General features: G+C 42.2%; 2 protein-coding genes across 2 annotated transcripts in view; both read right to left on the bottom strand.

Annotated features, from left to right (window-relative positions):
- Window positions 1-10,936, bottom strand: part of KNL1 (kinetochore scaffold 1) — a 37,550-nt gene extending 26,614 nt beyond the window's left edge. Inside the window, exons 1-8 of the mRNA XM_081886398.1 lie at window positions 10,298-10,936; window positions 8,439-8,490; window positions 8,121-8,160; window positions 3,932-3,991; window positions 2,749-2,810; window positions 1,564-1,610; window positions 1,418-1,454; window positions 550-587 (exon numbers count right to left, since the gene is read on the bottom strand). Coding sequence (XP_081742524.1) covers window positions 550-587; window positions 1,418-1,454; window positions 1,564-1,610; window positions 2,749-2,810; window positions 3,932-3,991; window positions 8,121-8,160; window positions 8,439-8,473 — 319 coding nt within the window. The 5' untranslated portion in view covers window positions 8,474-8,490; window positions 10,298-10,936. The remainder of the gene's footprint in view (window positions 1-549; window positions 588-1,417; window positions 1,455-1,563; window positions 1,611-2,748; window positions 2,811-3,931; window positions 3,992-8,120; window positions 8,161-8,438; window positions 8,491-10,297) is intronic.
- A 2,851-nt stretch (window positions 10,937-13,787) lies between these two features.
- Window positions 13,788-19,846, bottom strand: RPUSD2 (RNA pseudouridine synthase domain containing 2). Its single transcript, XM_081883568.1, has 3 exons — window positions 19,299-19,846; window positions 17,576-17,872; window positions 13,788-16,865 (listed from the first exon to the last, which is right to left on the bottom strand). The coding sequence occupies exons 1-3, from the start codon at window positions 19,815-19,817 to the stop codon at window positions 16,116-16,118; spliced, it is 1,566 nt and encodes a 521-aa protein (XP_081739694.1). The 5' UTR covers window positions 19,818-19,846; the 3' UTR covers window positions 13,788-16,115.
- Between the last annotated feature and the right edge of the window lie 501 nt (window positions 19,847-20,347).

The following is a 20,347-nucleotide window of genomic DNA, read 5'->3' as shown; positions in this document are numbered from 1 at the left end:
CCACACCCACCCAGTCTGCTCTCAGTGGCCATAGTGGAAGGTAGGGCAGGATCAGGTCTGATCCCTGTGTCAGCTCCAGGCTTGTGCATCAGTCAGGTCTTATCAGGCCCAATGCCATCACATGATGGCAGCAAAACCAGCTCAGGACCCATTGGAACCTCGGCCAGCTCAGACCCGCCTTCTCTCTCAGAATACCCGGTTTTGAGACTTTCTGCTGGCCCCCACCAACAGGGATACTGCCAGTAGCAAAGGTACACTTCCACCCAATCCAAATCTTTCACAGTCTGGTGTAAGGGGCACTGGTGTTGGATTGCTGTTCTAATTCAAAATCGACAATTTCTTCATCCTTCACAGAAGCTGGACTGTTTAGTTCTTCCAGCAAACTTTCTATGTCACCACATGGGCTCTGAGGCTTTATTGCCACAAATTAAGTAAGATCTATGTCACTTCCAAGTAGCAAATATATTTGCAAAACCATATCATACAAAATTTTAACATATTATCAAAAAGCAGTGGATATTTAAAGGTAATCGCTGTTTTCATACGTACCAGTGATATTACACAGGTCGCCTTCCAGTTCTGCATTCCTTAAAATGGCAGTAACAATAAATCATAACTTGATTTAATTTATATCAAAGATTATCTCAACAGGAAAACTAGCAATTAACAGAACTATAACTACTGGAATTATACCACTACTTCTATTATACTATGACCCTGTTACATGCACTTTAATTGAAATCCAACCCACTGTTAAGATCAATTACAAATGTAGTTATCAGTTAAATCACTCTTCCAGCTCTAAAGGCATGTAATAAAGTTTCCTATGCAGTAGATCCCTTCATCAAGTCAATCATTCTCGCATTGTCTATTGGAATATACCAGCATGCCATGAGAAAGCAATAGACTGAGTAGCCCAATCACTCCAGAGTTAGAATTTATGCCCTCAGAGGAGGCTGACTATTGCCATCTTGCACACTCTAGGAACAAACCCTATCAGGTGGAATTTCAGTCCATGAAAAATGATTTCCCATTTACCAGAAGTTTAGGAAACACTGCATTAAGCAGTCAACACTGGTAGAAGTATTATATGACTGGAAATCATGTCTCAGACTACAGTGGTACCCTGCTTTACGAACTTAATCCATTCCAGAAGTCTGTTCTTAAACCAAAGTGTTCTTAAACCAAGGTGTGCTTTCCCATACCAGCAGGGGACTCAATTTACAAATGGAACACACTCAACAGGAAGCGAAACGTTCTTATTCCAAGGCAAAGTTCACAAACCAAAACACCTACTTCCGAGTTTGTAGTGTTCTTAATCCAAGTTGTTCATAAATTAAGCTGTTCTTAAACCAAGGTACCACTGTACTTTAAAACTAAGAAATCTGTTCTATTGGGCAATTCATTTCAGGCTTACTGATTAAATGTGTCTTGATTCTTTGCTGTTGCTGTTCCTAAAATTAAACAAAAAACATCATGAAAGAAACATCAGCATTGATGTTGGTGAATGTAATAAGGCTCTCGTTATCATCCCAAAACATAAAAATGAACAAAAGTTCTCACCGGTATGGTCTGATACCTCAGTGGCTGGAGGATCTGATGGGAAGATGCTAAAACACACAGACAAAAGGAATTACAGTTTTACTAACTTGGAAATATTTGCTGTAAAGAAAACAAACATTCATATTATTTATTTATTTTCTATACTGTCCTATACCCGAAGGTCTCAGGGCAGTTCAAATACATAAAATCAAAATACAACAACCCAATAAAAAACCCCTAAATAAAACCCTATATGTGCACAGACTTTGATTTTGTCACAGCTCAGGATACAAGGAGTCCCTTGCATTCATGCAAAGTTGGAACTAAAGTATGCTATTGGGAGAGTGCACAAGTGATAGAGCAGTTAGCCTTTATAACATAAAAGTTTTAAAACTTGATTTAACCTTTTATAATTGACAGGCTGAGTTTTTGGCCGTTTCTTAAAACGTATCCATTCATTTGCTTTTAATTCCTAGCTTGGTTGTAATGTATTGTTGGATACAGTCATTTGTATCTTGGTGTGTTTTCTTACACTACAATCCACATATTAAAATGCATTATATTCATATATTGTGAATTGGTTTGTTATGGTTTAGATGAAGAGCAGTACATAAATGTTTTAAATAATGAAAAACAGTTCTCTCCCCTTGCTTCTCACAACCCTGGGAGATGGGTCATGCTAAAAGCGAGAATGAATGGAACAATATGAACCTGGGTCTCCCAGTCCTAGGCTGACCCTAATCACTAAGCTATGCTAGCATCAAATAATAAAAATGTGTTTCTATTGTTTGTGCTTAGAAACTGTCTCCATTCCACAAATAGCACTATTTAGTATATTCTGACAATAGCAAAAAATCTGCAAAGCAATGAGACGAAATGGGATGTCAGTACACACCACAAGCAATGATCCATCTTCCAAACTTGTTTCCAAATGTGTTAAAAAGTGGTAATACTAGTCTGTAGCATAACAGTGCATATTGTTTAGGACCATCAGAACAGCATGCTGGGATTTTAAAATACCCCATACCCCATTTTCATTAAGTAAAGAACAGCTAAATTGATATTTTTAAATCTTGCCTTAACAACTCATCAATCTAAGAGAGAATGTAGACAGCTGATAAGGATCTATAGCTTTTTAAGTGGAGTTTGGGGCTGTTTGTATTCAAGACCAGTTTTATAGATCTGCTACTTTAAGAATAAGCTTACCTGATAGTAGCTGCAAAACTGACACGCCTGGAGTTTCTCTGACGTTTTTCAACATTGCAGTCCTGAATATGCAACACAGAAATTAAATGCATAGGCAGCAACTTTTATATGAAAGCTTTCAACCAGGATACCTGATATTAAGTGTTATTGAAAATTAACCTTTAGGAACAGACTTATATATCTATGGTACCTGAACACATTTAAATTGCAAACATGCTAAATATCCAATGCTCATGGAGCTGGTTTTCAAGTCACCCAGTACCACAGACAGTTTGGATTGCACCCATACATGCAAATTAACCCGTTGGGTGAAATCCAATGCTTTTGATCCAGCAGAGCAATCTGCTAATGTAAAATGAAGGGAGGCAATTTTCTCTGATTCCTTGGTCCCTTTGCAACACATCCACACATTTTTCATGCTGCTTTCAAAGGTCCCCCAAGCAGATTTAAGGAGCTGTAGCAGGAATGGGGAAGTGGAAGAAACCTCCTCCAACCCCTGTGAGCCATTTTGATTCAATCACATGCCATTTTCTTTTGTCCCCTGGAAATGAAATCAAACTTTATGGGCAAAGGAACTGGGCTTCTTAATTGAAGCCAATCAACTGATAGATGGCTCTTGCACAGGTGTATAACAACAACAACAACAATTTATTTGTACCCCACACATCTGGCTGGGTTTCCCCAGCCACTCTGGGTGGCTTCCAACAAAGATTAAAAATACATTAAAATGTCACACATTAAAAACTTCCCCAAACAGGGCTGCCTTCAGATGTCTTCTAAATTTCAGCTTTTTTTATCTCTTTGACACCTGATGGGAGGGCGTTCCACAGGGCGGGCGCTACTGCTGAGAAGGTAGCATATGTTGTCAGATGTAGCACTGGTAGGCTGGGCCTTATTGGCCAAATTAGATCCCCTAACAGGCTTAATTGGGCATGCAGACCAGAGGTTCCCCAACATTACATTACCAGGCTACTCCACTGCATTGAAAGCTGCTCCGCAAGTGGGATGGCAGCAGTGAATTTCACCCACTAACTTGAGACAAGGCTACTTCAAAATAAATATGTCAAGAAGTTATACACTTTTAAAAATATAGACATCTTTTTTAAAAAATTAACCAGTGGTAGGTTACAGACACTGACTTACATTTGGAGATGACCTCACTTGTATGTAATGTAATGCCTACCTGAGTTAATTCATTTCCACTCCCTAAGTCACGGAGAGGGGTCTGGGGAGCTTTTAAAATCTACAAAGGAAATAGGCATCATTGAGCAAACAATTTCTGAAGTAGCTACAAAACTATTTCTTAAAGCAACATTGCATATTACACAGTAAACAGATTTCTGGTTTGTGGAACAACTTCTGCTATTCAAAATAGTAGTATTGTATGCATATATCTCCAAGATAAAGCCTTTCAGAATGCACTAATGCACTTAAAGCAGATTTCTGAATTGTCGCTCAGGATAGTAATTCATTCCTTACTATCCTTGTAATTTTTAATAACCAAGACTAGCAGTCTGAATATTTCAAGTCAAAGGCAGATGAACACACTCCAACTGAAAAGAAGAATGGAACTGTCCTAAAGAAAATTACCAAATGTATTTGCTATGTCTGCAATCCAAATAAACATTTTCATGTATGGAAATGAACTTCATACACTGTTGTAGCATTATTTCCATAGATAACACTGCAAGACACTTGGAACTAAACAGTTGCTTGCATTTTTGTCTGCAGAGCTGCAGTAGCAAGAATTTCTATAAAATCTGGCTGAGGCTTTCCCCCTTCCCTACGCACAAATGGCTTAAGATTCAGTCTACAGATTGTTCTAGAAGTTTCACTTTGCAAGATAACTCAGAAAGCAGAAAACTTGGCATATGTATTAAATATAGGTTCATATGACAGCTTAAACTATTGTTTAAAAAATATGTTTTAGCCAATTATTGACAGAATTGTCACAAAATGCAGAGTTTTAGATCATGAAGCTCTATAAGAGCAGAGTACATTTAGTATCAGAAAATTAGCTCTCTCTCTTTTGCCACCATTACAGAAAGAGGCACAATATATATGTAATGTTTAGAGTCTTGATTGCTGAACAGAATATTCAGAATTTCATTATGATACATTCTTTGAGTCTGGGAAGTCCTGCTCACTGCCTTGCAGGCCTTTTTCTAACTGGCCTAGGAGAGTGCGGATCTGATTGACTCCAGCTGCTAAGGTATTTGGGGGCGGAGACACCATTTTGGAAGCATGGGTGTTGCTGTTATTAATTTTTTGTATCTTTATGTTGGATGTTATGATTTATGCAGAAATTGTTTCAATTTGGTTGTATACATTTTGATGTCTTATTGTTTATGACTACTTTTGTTATATGTGTAATTATATTACAAATATAACAAAAGTAGGGAAGTGGTGGGTGAGATCCCATGGACAGTAATACTAAAAGGAAAGGGAGTTCATGATGGCTGGGAGTTTGTTAAGAGGGAGATAGTAAAAGCACAACTTCAGGCAATACCAATGAGACGGAAAGATGGAAGGTGCCTACAGAAGCCAGGGTGGCTATTTAAAGAACTTTTTACTGAGTTAAGATTAAAAAAGGATGTGTACAAAAAATGGAAAAGGGGGGAAACCACCAAAGAGGAATTCAAACAAATAGCCAGCACGTGTAGACACAAAGTCAGAAAAGCTAAAGCACAGAATGAACTCAGGCTTGCTAGAGAGGTTAAAAGCAACAAAAAAGGCTTTTATGGGTATGTTTGTAGCAAAAGGAAGAACAAAGAAACAGTGGGGTCACTCAGAGGAGAAGATGGTGAAATGCAAACAGGGGACACAGAAAGGGCTGAACTCCTCAATGCCTTCTTTGCCTCAGTCTTCTCCGATAAAAAAAACAATGCCCGACCTGAAGAATTTGGAGTAAATGATTCAGCAGAAGAAACACAGCCCAGAATAACTAAGGGGATAGTACAAGAATACTTGGCTAGTTTAGATGTATTCAAGTCTCCAGGGCCAGATGAACTGCATCTAAGAGTATTAAAAGAACTGGCAGATGTGATCTCAGAACCACTGGCAGTCATCTTTGAGAATTCCTGGAGAACAGGCGAAGTCCCGGCAGACTGGAGGAGGGCAAATGTTGTCACTATTTTCAAAAACGGGAAAAAAGAGGACCCAAATAATTCCCGCCCAGTCAGTCTGACATCAATACCAGGGAAGATTCTGGAGCAGATCATTAAGCAAACAGTCTGTGAGCACCTAGAAAGGAATGCTGTGATCACCAATAGTCAGCATGGATTTCTGAAAAATAAGTCATGTCAGACTAACCTGATCTCATTTTTTGACAGAATTACAACCCTGGTAGATGAAGGGAACGCAGTGGATGTAGCCTACCTTGATTTCAGCAAGGCATTTGACAAGGTGCCCCATGATGTTCTTGTAAAGAAGCTGGTAAAATGCGGTCTTGACTATGCTACCACTCAGTGGATTTGTAACTGGCTGACTGACCGAATCCAAAGGGTGCTCATCAATGGTTCCCCTTCATCCTGGAGAAGAGTGACAAGTGGGGTGCCACAGGGTTCTGTCTTGAGCCCGGTCTTATTCAACATCTTTATCAACGACTTGGATGATGGACTCAAGGGCATCCTGATCAAATTTGCAGATGACACCAAACTGGGAGGGGTGGCTAACACCCCAGAGGACAGGATCACACTTCAAAACGACCTTGACAGATTAGAGAACTGGGCCAAAACAAACAAGATGAATTTTAACAGGGAGAAATGTAAAGTATTGCACTTGGGCAAAAAAAAAATGAGAGGCACAAATACAAGATGGGTGACACCTGGCTTGAGATCAGTACATGTGAAAAGGATCTAGGAGTCTTGGTTGGCCACAAACTTGACATGAGCCAACAGTGTGATGTGGCAGCTAAAAAAGCCAATGCAATTCTGGGCTGCATCAATAGGAGTATAGCATCTAGATCAAGGGAAGTAATAGTGCCACTGTATTCTGCTCTGGTCAGACCTCACCTGGAGTACTGTGTCCAGTTCTGGGCACCACAGTTCAAGAAGGACACTGACAAATTGGAACGTCTCCAGACGAGGGCAACCAAAATGGTCAAAGGCCTGGAAACGATGCCTTATGAGGAACGGCTAAGGGAGCTGGGCATGTTTAGCCTGGAGAAGAGGAGGTTAAGGGGTGATATGATAGCCATGTTCAAATATATAAAAGGATGTCACATAGAGGAGGGAGAAAGGTTGTTTTCTGCTGCTCCAGAGAAGCGGACACGGAGCAATAGATCCAAACTACAAGAAAGAAGATTCCACCTAAACATTAGGAAGAACTTCCTGACAGTAAGAGCTGTTCAACAGTGGAATTTGCTGCCAAGGAGCGTGGTGGAGTCTCCTTCTTTGGAGGTCTTTAAGCAGAGGCTTGACAACCATATGTCAGAAGTGCTCTGATGGTGTTTCCTGCTTGGCATGGGGTTGGACTTGATGGCCCTTGTGGTCTTTTCCAACTCTATGATTCTATGATTCTATATATTTTTCATGTTGTAAGCTACCTTGAGTATGGTTTTAACTGTGGAAAGGTGGCACACAAAATTATGTATGTATGCAGCTGCAGGTCAGGAATAAAGTTATCCCTAGGACAGGAATAAAGTGGATAATACATAGATAATTGCAAATGTTTTGCATTGCATTTATTTTCATTTTATGCATTTATTTTCCACTGTTCATCAGGTGGGTTACACAATAAAATGACAAAATGTAGGATGTAATCAGGCCAACTATAATCATTAGCACAACAAATACAAAATCACTAACAGGAGGATAAGACCAATGAACTAAATTCTCTCTGTACAAGCGAGTGAAGTCAGGATTACTACAATCTACTGTGGCAACGTGCTCAGGGAATCCATTTTGAAAGTTAAAATGTTAAGCAAGGAAGCCATTCTGTTGATCTGGCCAGGCCCCCATATCCAGTAAATACACTCAGACACCCACTACCCAGAAACACACAGAGATAGGCTGATAAAGATTACCACATATGGACATGGAAGACATGAATGTCCAACTCCTCATGCCTTATCTCTAGGCAGAACCTAATGTATCTATCTGAGTACTGTACAGCATGTGTAATGCTGTAACTTTTGATTGGATAAAAACCTGATTTAAGAATGTACTGTAGAGAGGGAAGCCTCCCCTGTTTGGAGGGGCCGGACTTTGGAACTTATTCCTCTGCACCATTGCTTGCTGCCGGCAAATAATTAAAACTTTCTTGCTTTATTTCTCTGACTGCTGCGTGGTCATTTGACTGGCCTAACCAATTGCTACATTTCTTCTAAAAGAAAATCTATATATATAGGTCTTATTCAAAGTTATACTTACTGAGGAAATCCTTCTTTTCTTTCTGCCCTCTGTGAAGTCACTAAAAAAGAAAAAGGAAAACTCTGTGAAAGTTAAACCTCAATCCTCCTCAACACACCTTATGCAAAATTGTTTACAATGAAAAGCAAGAAACTTTCTGAAAAGTAAAATACAGGTTTAAAATTTCAGAACTTTTATGAAAGTAAACAGTCATTACTCAAATACAAAGCACACGCATTGTAATCTCACAGGCCGCCAATTGATAGAGACATAACAATCAGCAAAAAACAACAACAAATTGTCATCATAGAAAAGGCATGCACTGAAAGCACAACTTACTTTTCATCATTTATTTCGGAATAAATCTTGTCCATTTTGGAAGACTGGTTTCCTACAACAAGTGCAAAATTAGTCTTAAAACTGTGTGAAAGCACAGTACAACAAGCTGCCACAGGTGTTCTTTGAGACAAAATTAAATGCAAAATGCTGGACACTACAGTATTTGACTACCATCAATAAAACTCTCTAGACAGCTTATAAAGCAAAACCACACATTATAAAATATTAAACCTAAAAAATACAGTAATTTTTAAAAAGAACCCAATAAAAACAATAAGATGTTCCTTCTACTACAGAGTAACACAATCTGCAGGCCATAATAAAAATCATACTGAAAGAGCAAAAGTGTATAGTTTAGTTATAACCACATTTAAATACTGAAAGACTAGGATTGGTTTTAAAACAAATTCATAAGTGTGAGTGAATAAAATGGTCTTCAATGGGTGGGAAGACCATAAAGAAGATGCCAGGCGAGCCTCTCTGGAGAAGCTATTCCATAACTTCACAGGACCGCAGAAATGCTCCCCCTCAAGTCTTTTTATTATTATTTATTTATTGAATTTGTACTTAAAGAAACAACTATCTGACTTTTAGAAGACATCTGAAGGCTGCCCTGTTTAGGGAAGTTTTTAATGTTTGATGTTTTATTGTAGTTTTAATAGTTTGTTGGAAGCCACCCAGAGTGGCTGGGGAAACCCAAGCCAGATGGGTGGGGTATAAATAATAGAAATTATTATTATTATTATTATTAGTAGTAGTAGTAGTAGTAGTAGTAGACCATGGTTCACAACATAAAATCTTAAGCCAGCTGTCATCTCTCCGGTAAACTTCTCCAGTTTCTGCTGTCATTTAGTTTTTCCTATCAGGTGAGTTAGTTTGAAAGTATTCCTTCTTCACAGGGCATCTCCAGGGGGGAAAACACCACGATGTAATTCAATTATCACAAATGACTGTTTAAACTGGGCCTTTAGCAGCACACTCCTATAAATGTCTACCCAAAAGCAAGGGAGCTTACTCCCAGGAAAGTGGGCCTCCAGCCTAAATCTAGCAAGCCAGAGGCAGGAACTTCTGGCAGTACTATATAAACTATTACCTCGCTTCCCTTTTCCTTACTTCCAACAAAGGCGCCAGAAGAAATGCGCTAACTCGAGGTTGCCCCGCAGTGCACGGTTTACTCGGAAGTAAGCCCCGCTTAAGTCAATGTCGCGCGCTAGAAATGGGTCAAGGCGGGAAAGAAATTAGGGGAAAGCTGCTGAGATTGAAAGAAGACACAGTCCCGACTAGAGAGGAGAGTGGCAGATTAAACGGATGGATTATGCCGAAATAGCATAAATGACCGGAAGAATTAGAAACCAGGAAGACCAACATTTTTAAGAATAGGGAAAAATATATAATTTACCTTAAAAATCATTGCAAACAATTAAAAATAGTAGGGTTGGAATGAGACTTGTAGTTTAACGGTTGTCATGGAGATTTAATAGATTTGGATTAATGGAGAAGATACAGGAGGAAAAAAGTTAACATACACAAAGGGGAGGAGAGAAAGTTCAGGGGAATGCATGGAATTCTCTTTTTATTTTGGTTGGTTGTAAATTTCAAAATGTGAAATTTAAATATTTTTTAAAAAGAAAGAAACTGGGATTAAAGCAACTCGGCGGGGGTGGAGAGCAGGAGGGCGAGGGAGGGAGCAGCACTCCCGGCTGGAGCCGCTTCAGGACGGCCAGCGCCGAGCCCAGAGCCACGCGAGGAAGGAGATTGGGGAGGCCGCGAAGCGCCCCCCGCCCCACTTGCCGGACTAAGCCTCGCTCCCTTCCCCTCACGCCGACACTTCTGGCGCGACGCCCTCGCTCCCCGCTCACCTTCCCGGGTCCGGTCTCCAGCCGCACACCCGTCTCCTCTGAGGCCTCCCCGCGACTGAAGGCACAGCGCCCGACTAGGCTCCGCGGGATTCAAAATAACCGCCAGACCGCGCGCATGCGCCTCCAACCGCCAACCTCGCTTCAAGGCCTAAATGGCGGTTTCGGATTGGCGTCGCGGCAGCGCCCTCGTTCCGTACAACATGGCGGCCTCCGTGCAGTGAGGCCTACGGAGCCACCGCCGGGAAAGGGATAGGCAGGAGCCCACGAAACGTTCTGTGGCTTCTCGGGAGAGTTGTTGTCATTCTTCAGGACATTCGTTGTACCGCACACGGCATAGCGTTTGCTCAGGGGCGACGGTATATTCATCTAAGCCGGCGGGTGGCGAGAGAAAGGTTTACGGTTGGAACAGTTCCTTATAGGCTTGGAGAGAGTGGAGGTTTCTGTGACGAGGTGGCCGAGTGGTTAAGGCGATGGACTGCTAATCCATTGTGCTCTGCACGCGTGGGTTCGAATCCCATCCTCGTCGGAAGTTTTTTGTTTAACGTAAAACAATTCGGCGTGGCGGCTTCTGATCTTTATTTACTAAGCGGGCAAATTCTTTAATATGTGCAGGACACGCAGTAATGCAAAGCCAAGTGTGTCGGGGGTGAGAATCTGAATCTCGATTTATTCATCCACTAGTGAGGTTTACTTGAGAAAACTATTTGAGGTGGGGAAACTTCAGTTCAGAAGCAAAATGGAAAACCCTTTCACCGCCGCTGTGCAATAGAAACAATAGTAATTCATTTGGAAAACCGTTAAAATGATATGCATTGAAATTCAACTAGGGGGATACGAGGAAGTCACTTAACAATGTTAGGAAGATTAGTTTTAATAAGGTTATGATTTATGTTTGTTTATTTGTTAGTATGTTTTTAATTTTGTGAAAATCAATAAAAGAAATTTTGGGGAAAAGAAACAACAGTAATGCAATTATGATCATTATCATTGTACTGTCCTTGGGAGGATGGCCACTGCTTTCCCCGGAACTTCTGAATGCGAAGGAAGGCAATTTTCTCTCTTCCTGGGAAGCGTTACCCCGAAATCGTAAAAGTCAGGATGACAACTGTGCTGAATGAGCTTCATTCTAGCCCCCCGAAAGAGCTCACGCCCCCCACCCAAAGGAGACAAGGTGACATCCAATGTTAGTCCCATATTGAACTTAAGGGTCCACATAATTTGCCAACTGATTTCAATAGATTTGCGCTGCATATGACCAGCGTTGTAAAAGTCAGCCTTAAGTATTTAGGTAGCACAAATCTCTTAGCTGTTTCTGTTGCAACAGGCTAACTACCCTTTGCAGAGAAAGGATAGCAACCGCTGATTTTAAAAAATATATTTTTTCATTTATTTATTTTTAAAATTTCTATACCACTTTGTATTTTTAAGATAAATCTCAAAGCGGTTTACAGTACAGCATGTTAAATCAATAAAACATAAAACAATCTGAAGAAAGTCAAATATAGAGTATACAGTCAAAGCAACGTAACACAAAACTAAACTATTATCTTAAAGATTGTATTTAAAGATTATCTTAAAGATTTAATATTTTATTAAGTAGCTAAGGAGCACTTTGGATGCCTTATTTGAGTCCGATGCCTCATTGTGAGTCTGAGACTGCAGCTCTCCTCACGGGAGCTCTAATAATAAGCAGCTATCTTATTTTTAAAAGACATCTGAAGGCAGCCCTCTTTAGGGAAGTTTTTAATATTTAATGCTGTATTGTTTTTAACACTCGATTGGGAGCCGCCCAGAGTGGCTGCGGAAACTCAGCCAGATGGGTGAGGTATAAATTGTTATTATTATTAATAATCCCAGCATAGGAACCAGCTAGGGGCTGAGGTCCCTTCTGCCCCACAATAAAATATTTGAGGGGGCTGGACTCCCCCCCCCCCAAGTTGAGGGAAATTCCCAAATGGTGGGCAGAGCTCTCCCCCCCCCAATTTTTTTCAAGTTGGCACCCCTGAATCCCAGCAAACCTGAAATGCACTGCGTTGGATGTCCCAGATTTAATCACTCAGCATTCCCTAATATACAGTTCCTGCCCCTGCTATGCCCATAAACTTTCTCAAACCTTGTAAAGGGGTGATGGTGCGTTTCTCCAATAGGTAGGTAGTCCAGTCTACTCTAACTTCCTCATCACCATGCACCAATGACCACACTGTGCACTTTGATGGATGAGAGTGTCTTGCACAGAATTCAGGAAAATACAGACGGTAGGGTTGGGGGCAGTGGGAATTGTAGAAGCACATCCAAGCAGAACACTTCTGTAATCCTATACAGTGGTACCTCTGGTTGTGAACGGGATCCGTTCCGGAGCCCCGTTCACATGAGCAGAACGCAATCTGCATCTGCGCATCGCTATTTGCCGCTTCTGTGCATGACGTCTTTTTGTGCATCTGCAAAAAATACCCTTTCCAGTACTTCTGGGTCGCCACGGGACGCAACCTGAAGCAAACATAACAAGAGGTATGACTGTAATCTGAATTTAGGGGCAGAGCACATGCTTTGTTTGCAAAAGGTCTCAAGGTTCAGCCCCTGGCAGTTCAATTAGGGCTGGGAAAAACTTTCCTGAAACAGTGGTGTCACTCAGTCAGATATAAAATAAATCTAAAAAATCAAGATAGTTCATTTACCTTTTACCTACCTAGTTCTAAAATACACGGGCCAATGTTTGCCTCAAATAAAGGCAACTTCCTAGGTTCCTGCTGTAGAATGCTTAAACATGCAATCACCTTTGGCCAAATCCTCCTGCTGAGGAAAGATTTCCTATTGTAGAAATTCACGCCCATTTTTCTTCAGCCATGTTTGTCCTCGTTTACATCATTATGTTTGCTTTCACTCTTAAACTAGGGTTTTGGGACTGTGTCTAGACCCTTGAACTCCCTCCTAAGGAAGGCACAATTCAACCTCTTTTGTTAATTAATCTAAACTTTCCTGCTTTTAAGATTTCCACATTGTAGCCTGTGGTTTTACTGTATTTAATTTGCCAAATTGCTGGTGTGGGTGAACTAGTGCTTTTTAAAAAGTGTTGGAATATTTCTGCAGTAACAAGTCTACTAAATCGCTAAATTCTGTTACCCGTTGAGCCTTTTTTTTTTAAGGTGGGGCAAAATAAAGGTTTTTAATTAAAAAAAACCTACCTAACAATATAGCCTCTATGACCTTTGACTGTACCATAGGACCCAACTCCTAGGGGCTGAGGTCTCTTCAGTCCCCCAAATAAATATTTGAGGGGTCCCCCCCAACTTGATGGGCACTGCCATTCAAATGGTGTGTGTGCTGCATCGTGTGGCTTACCTGCTCCCCCAAAATACTTTTTTCAAGTTGGCACCTCTGGACAGTGCTGTTTCTTCAGGTGAGAAAATCTAAATTAAACAAGCATAGGCAGGGGCTATAATGCAGGCACTTTCAAGCATACTGACCTTGTCCCAAAAATTACAAAGAGAAGTTTAATGTGTGTATTTTATTAGAAATGGTTCGCTTCCTCCTGATTTTATAACCACAGATGAATGCTTTGAAGAGGCCAGAATGAGCTCTATTCATTACAGAGATTTTTTCAAGCAATGAAGTAGGTGGTGAAGGGCTCCCTCAAGGCAATTCTGCTCCTCAGGTTAACTATCTTTGCAACTGTTTAATGAGCCTCCTTGTACAGTTAATTTATTGGAATGGTTAACACAGAACCATTAAGGAACAGATTAGCTGAATGGCAGCCAGCCACAGTAAAACTGAGCATGGAGTATAGAAACATGCATCGTGGAAAAACCTGCCAAACCGTGACAGCCAGATCTTACAATCTGTACTTACCTCAATGGTGCAAGTCCACTGCATGCTTGAATGAATCAATTTTAAAGCCTACCATGGGCAAATAAAATGTGGCTTATTACAATATATAGTGGCTGCCTTAAGTACAGGGTTGGGCTCGTCAATATTTAAATGAGTTGCTCTGCAGTAATAGCAATTTTAACCTTTTTTAAAAAAAAATATGGATAAGCAAAATTTACAAAGAATTGTGTTTACTTGCAGTCACTGCACTCCCAGTGAACTCCAAATTATAACATCTTTACTATTTATAGTTTCACATTCCAGACCCCACAGGATGGTAACAGGGCTGACACCTGGACCTTAGAGGTGTACCATAGCAGGTGCAAAACTCCTGCTCAACCCAGCAATAAGCTAGAAAAACTGATGACACAATCACCAAAGGGAAGGGGATGGGTGGGCAGAGTTCTGAGTGCACTGGAAGCTGTGACTGTACACATGCAGTTCAATGGTAAAACTATTTTCTTGTAATCTCTACAATTAAGCTTTGTATAGGAAAGAAGCCACCTAGATAGGACCCTCCTTTATTTTTGTCATATTGGTTGCTCCGAAATCTTAAAATAGGGCCACTAGATATTAAAATATATTACTACTGTCTTAGGTAGATAATCATGACTGCAGTTCATGAGAAAGAACCAGACAGTGTTTAGGAAAATGCGAATAAAAGCCCTCTCTTCTCAGAGAGGGAGGGGAACACTTAGTCCTAGACAAGGAGAAGCATTCCCACCTCCCACGCAATGAAGACATTTCCATTGTCTCTCAAGCCCAAGGCGAAGAAGGCTCAAAAGTTTCGTAGACAGGAATATAATAAACTGTTCTCATATAAATACCCTGCTTCAACCCTACACAGATGTACATCTGATTAGTAGTTGCAACCATCTGAAAGGCTCTGTCATCACATTCCTTCTTATAAAACAGAGCTGAACCTTTTTTTTCTGCAGAAGGATGCATTCCGTCAGGGGCAAGATTTACAGAGCTGTATGCCAGGGGCTACTGTTGCTCAATTCACCCCATTCACACACACCCCTCACCCGCACCCATTTAGAAACCCAAAACCAAGCTGCTGCTTCAAAGCACTCTCTCTGCAACTTTTCACAGACCTAATGATGCTTGATAAGGTTTCAGCAATTATAAGGTCCAGCTGGGTCTGGAAGAAAGCTGAAGTGCTAGTTGCTGATACAAACCTAAGCACTACACAGCCCAACTGACTACAGAGAGATAGACACTCTGAGCTATTCCTCCTTAGACAACCTGCTTGGCTTCTGTGCTGGGCAAGGAGAACATGGAAATGTGGCAGAGGCAGCCATGGACTGAATACACTATGGGCCAGATTTGGACCAGAGTCTAGTCGTTACCCACCTCTTGATATAAAGGGAGTTGCTTCAAGCACTGAAGTGTACTCTCATTCAAACCCATTGGTCCATCTTTGGAGTGCTCATTCATGGAAAAGGAACCAGGATTATCAATGAAGTCACTGGCCACAGAGAAGAGATCTTAAAAAGGAAGCCTATTTAAAAGCATCTTCACACCCCACCCCAAACTGTATACTTAGGACAGAATGGATCAACACGGACACAGCTTTTTCTTTTCTTTTTTAACTGGCACTGTTCTCTCTGTTTGGCACTTTGAGCATGGTTTCTTACAGTTGCCCGTTATAGCTGAAGCAGAAAACGTGTTCAAGGTTGGTTTACTAACCATTATTTCAGGTCCTGGGTAGTAAACCCACAGTTCCCTACTTCAGATGTAATGGGAAACTGGTTTAAAGAAACCACAAGGGATCAGGGAGCATGCAGGTCTGACCCTTGTTCCCAGCTTAATAAATCATCTACTAAGCCAGGATTATTACATATGAACTGACCAATTCAGTGTGCATCTAAACATGTAAAATGTGAATGCAAGTTTCCATTTCTTTCACACACACACTAACACACAGTCTTTACAGAATATTTTAAAAGTCTCAGGTCTCTTCCCAGTCATCCTGTGCCCAGGCTGGCATCTTAGAACAATATTCAAATTCTGCTCCCTTGTAGCGCAAAGCATGGAGATACATCACTAGATCTTTGGGTGATGGGTCCGGCCTCACTATCTTGCATTCTCCACAGAGAGGGTCCTTTTCGCCCCAGGATTCATTTGAGCAAGTTTCTCCACTTTCCGTCTTGTGCAGCTCTGCCTGAGGAACAGAATTCTGAGAACATGCCGATATCCTGCTCTTTTCTCCATCTGCAGATTCCTCACGAGTGCCAGAACTGACATTTACAGGGGTGTCCAACACAGCCTCCTGCACTCTGTCTCCTACGATGGGTTTCAAATCTTCCTCAGCAACGTCCAGGATACCCAGGCTCTGTTTTGAAAGATGCTCCTCCACCAAAGCCCGAAGCAGCTCATCATCCGTCTTATTAATATGGCCACCTTTGCCCTTTTTGGGACCCCAGGCATCGGTGTTGTAGATGGGGTCATTAACAATAGGGTGTCCCAAAAACTGGAGATGGACACGTATCTGATGAGTGCGGCCAGTGTAAGGAAAACACTTCACCACACTAGTCTTGCCATTGTAGCTGAGCCTCCGGAAGACCGTTTTACAGACTTTACCCTTGGGGTCCACTCGACACACTCCGACTTTGTAAGAGACAACCAGGATGGGTTCTTCGCACGTCACCTCATTTTCTGGGAACTCTCCAAGTACACGGCACACATACTCCTTCTCCAGCTATTGGGGGGGTATGGGGAAGTGGGGTGGAGGAAACAAAAATAAGAATCTGTTTAATTTCTAGAATGCAGAAGCCCCACAAAGACCACTGCATGGTATCTGGCAAGGGTCTGAACCAGCACCTATGCCTATCTGAGTGCTTTATGCAAGGGTAATGTCCACCAAAACCATTCATTTCACTGTGAATTTTTCTATAGACAACAATGTGTTATAGTGATTGGAGTGTCGGGCCTGTCTGAATCCCTGCTTCTACCATGAAGCCAGTGTTAGAGACTCAAATATATAAGCTAGATGCCAAATGACTCCTTAAACCAGGGCTGCAGTTGCCAATTAGAATGCCTAGTTGTCGTTTTGAGGCCAGATGGCTGGAAGGTCAATATGACTTTTGGGTTCCTGAAATTCTTTAAGATTGTGCTGATAAAATATAACAGATAGAATTCTACAAGATGTGTTGCTAATGGAGGAGAGACATCAGGTGCCATCCTGGCACCCGGACATCTTCATTTGGCCGCAAGTGGCCGATAGCCAGGTGCAAAATGCGCCTGGTGAATTTTGAACGCTGCATGAAACTCTATGGGTGTCACTCTAGCCTACTTTACAGGGTTGCTGTGAGGACAATAGGAGAGTATAACTCCACCTTTGTATGTCTCCCTGAGTTATTTGGAGGAAGGGTGGGTTATAAATGTGAACAAAAACCTTCGGGGCTTCACCTGTCGCTGTCGCACTTGCTCATCGATCCTCTTGGACACTTCTGCAGACTTCGCGAACATGAGGACGCCTGATGTCAGGCGATCCAACCGATGAATAGTGTGCAACTCCTTCAGGTTGTGCTCTTTACCCAAAATAAAAATGACAGTGTTGTGCCGAAATCTGCCACATGGATGGACAGGCAAGGATGAAGGTTTGTCTACAACCACAACCTCATCATTTTCTTCCAGGAACTCAATAGCCTGTGCTGTGACTGGAGGTTCATGGCGGTGTACGGTGTTCCGAATGAAGTCATTATTCTGAAAGCAAAACAATTACTGTATGTTAGGAGCAGGAAACTTCCTAGAATAACCTGTTTGTGAATAATTATGGTTATTAGTTCCATTTACTAAAAAAAACAACAACAGGAAAAATAATAAAAGGGGAATATTATTATCTATTGGTTATATATCCGCCAAGGATGCGCAAGGTGGGTAACATTATATATAGCGGTGTACTTTATATATAATAATTAAGATGACAGTCATAAAACTCTAGCACTTAGCTAAGACTGCAATCCTAGCCTCACTTCCTGGGAATAGGCCACTCTGAATGCAATATGATTTACTTCTTAGTAGAGATGGTTAGGATTGAATCCCAACTAAAACATTGAAAATATTTTGTTGTATCCAAAATGCATTATCCTATGTCAGGTAAAGGCCTTCATATTATGTCAATTTCTATGATGTCTTGTTCCAACAACAAAAGGGAGCGAAGTGAATTCTAATTTACATCTTTACAAACTAAAACAAAAATGCTTTCTGCCATTAATGTACATAATGACATGCTCCCATGAACCAGTAAGAATATTAGCAATAACAATGTTACAGATAGGTAGCCGTGTTGGTCTGCCATAGTCAAAACAAAAAAAATCCTTCCAGTAGCACCTTAAAGACCAACTAAGTTAGTTCTTGGTATGAGCTTTCGTGTGCATGCACACGAAAGCTCATACCAAGAACTAACTTAGTTGGTCTTTAAGGTGCTACTGGAAGCAATAACAATGAAGAGTCTTAGGGCACCTTACAGACTAACACATTTATTATGGTATAAACTTTTGCATGTAGACTACAGCCCACTTTGTCAGATCAATGAAATGATGGTCCAGACTTGCAGGCAAATATATTCATGACTTTGAAGTGTGTGTGTTTGGGGGTGGGGGGAGAGAATTGAATATAGTGAGATCAGATGGAAATGATAAGCAGGTAAGTACAGAGAGTGGTAATTAGCTTATTAACAGTGACGATTCACAGATATGTTTTCATCACTTTAAATAGGAAAATTTTCACTGTCTACTTGCATGCCATTTCCTTCTGGCCGTACTATTTATAACTCCCCTCCCTCCGGCCATCAACCATGTATGTAGTTTTCTGCAACTTGCTCGACAGGCAAGGTGGCAAACTGTTCCTGGATGGGAAAACCCAGCCAGGTGGGCAGGATATAAATAATAAAATTATTATTACCACTTAGGTGTGAAAGTCAACTCCAAAACAGAAAGCAAGGTAACTGATCCACCTATGCTACTTTCCTGTGCGTGGTTCCCCACTTCCCCATCGCCTGTTTTGGGAGCATACGAACATGCCATCTCCCCGCCTGCAAACTGCCAAGCAGGAGGGTCGCACCGTCGCTTCCCCGAATCGCCCGCCGCTCGGACCCCGGCGCCACATCCTCCCTCCGTCCCGGCCTCACCTTGAGGATGACGCCCAGGTCCCGCACGGGCTGCTCGTTGAGCCGGAGGCGGCCCGCTTGGGCGGCGGCCCGGTAGTACTCGAGGGGCTGGGCGCGGAACTCGGTGCCGAAGACGTGCAGGAGGCTCTCGCCCACCCAGCGGCCCTTGCAGTAGGTCTGGAAGTCGAAGTAGTAGGGCCGCACTTTGCGGAGGCCGCCCTCGAAGTAGTAGCTGGTCTCGGCGAAGTGGCTCTGGCCGAAGCTGACGCCGGGGTTGCGCTTCTTGGGAGGCGGCACGTAGCGCTTCTCGCCTTCCTCGGCCGGCCCGGCCCGCTTCCCTTTCGCCTTCCCCTTCCCGGTCCACAGCCGGAGCCTCTTCACGGGCGGAGGAGAGCTTCCCTGCTCGCCGCCCGCCTGGCTCTCCTCCATGCTTCTGCCGGGCAAGAGCGAGGCCGCGGCGGCTGCCAACCCACGCCGGGCGCCCGGCTCGACTAAGAGCGACCCCGAGCACAGCTCTGAGCGCAGCAGAGTCAGCCGCATGATCCGCGCGTCGCGGCGACACGGCTCCTCGGCGCTGCCCGGTGACACGTCGTCACTTAAACCAATCGCGCTCGCTCGCTCTCGGTGACGGATAAGTCGCGCGACAAGACAGACCTGACAAGCGACTGCTCAGTCTGCCAGAAGTTCGCTTATATGTAAAGCAAGCCCTTCAGGGGAAACGGCTCCAATAAGCTTACGCGGACATTATAGCCAGCTAGCTCTATTTTTTTGGAATTAAATTTTATTAAATATAAAATAAATAAAATAATATCAAATAAGAAAAGAAATAAACAACTTTCATACATATACACATGAACATAATTACCGTATTTTTTGCTCTGTAAGACTCACTTTTTCCCTCCTAAAAAGTAAGGGGAAATGTGTGTGCGTCTTATGGAGTGAATGCAGGCTGCGCAGCTATCCCAGAAGCCAGAGCAGCAAGAGGGATTGCTGCTTTCACTGCGCAGCGATCCCTCTTGTTGTTCTGACTTCTGAAATTCAGAATATATTTTTTCTTGTTTTCCTCCTCC

Source organism: Podarcis melisellensis (genome assembly GCF_964234715.1).
Source record: "Podarcis melisellensis genome assembly, chromosome: 1".
In the NCBI taxonomy this organism is placed as follows: domain Eukaryota; kingdom Metazoa; phylum Chordata; class Lepidosauria; order Squamata; family Lacertidae; genus Podarcis; species Podarcis melisellensis.
Note: the sequence above shows the minus strand (reverse complement) of the source record. Positions and strands in the feature narration are given on the sequence as shown.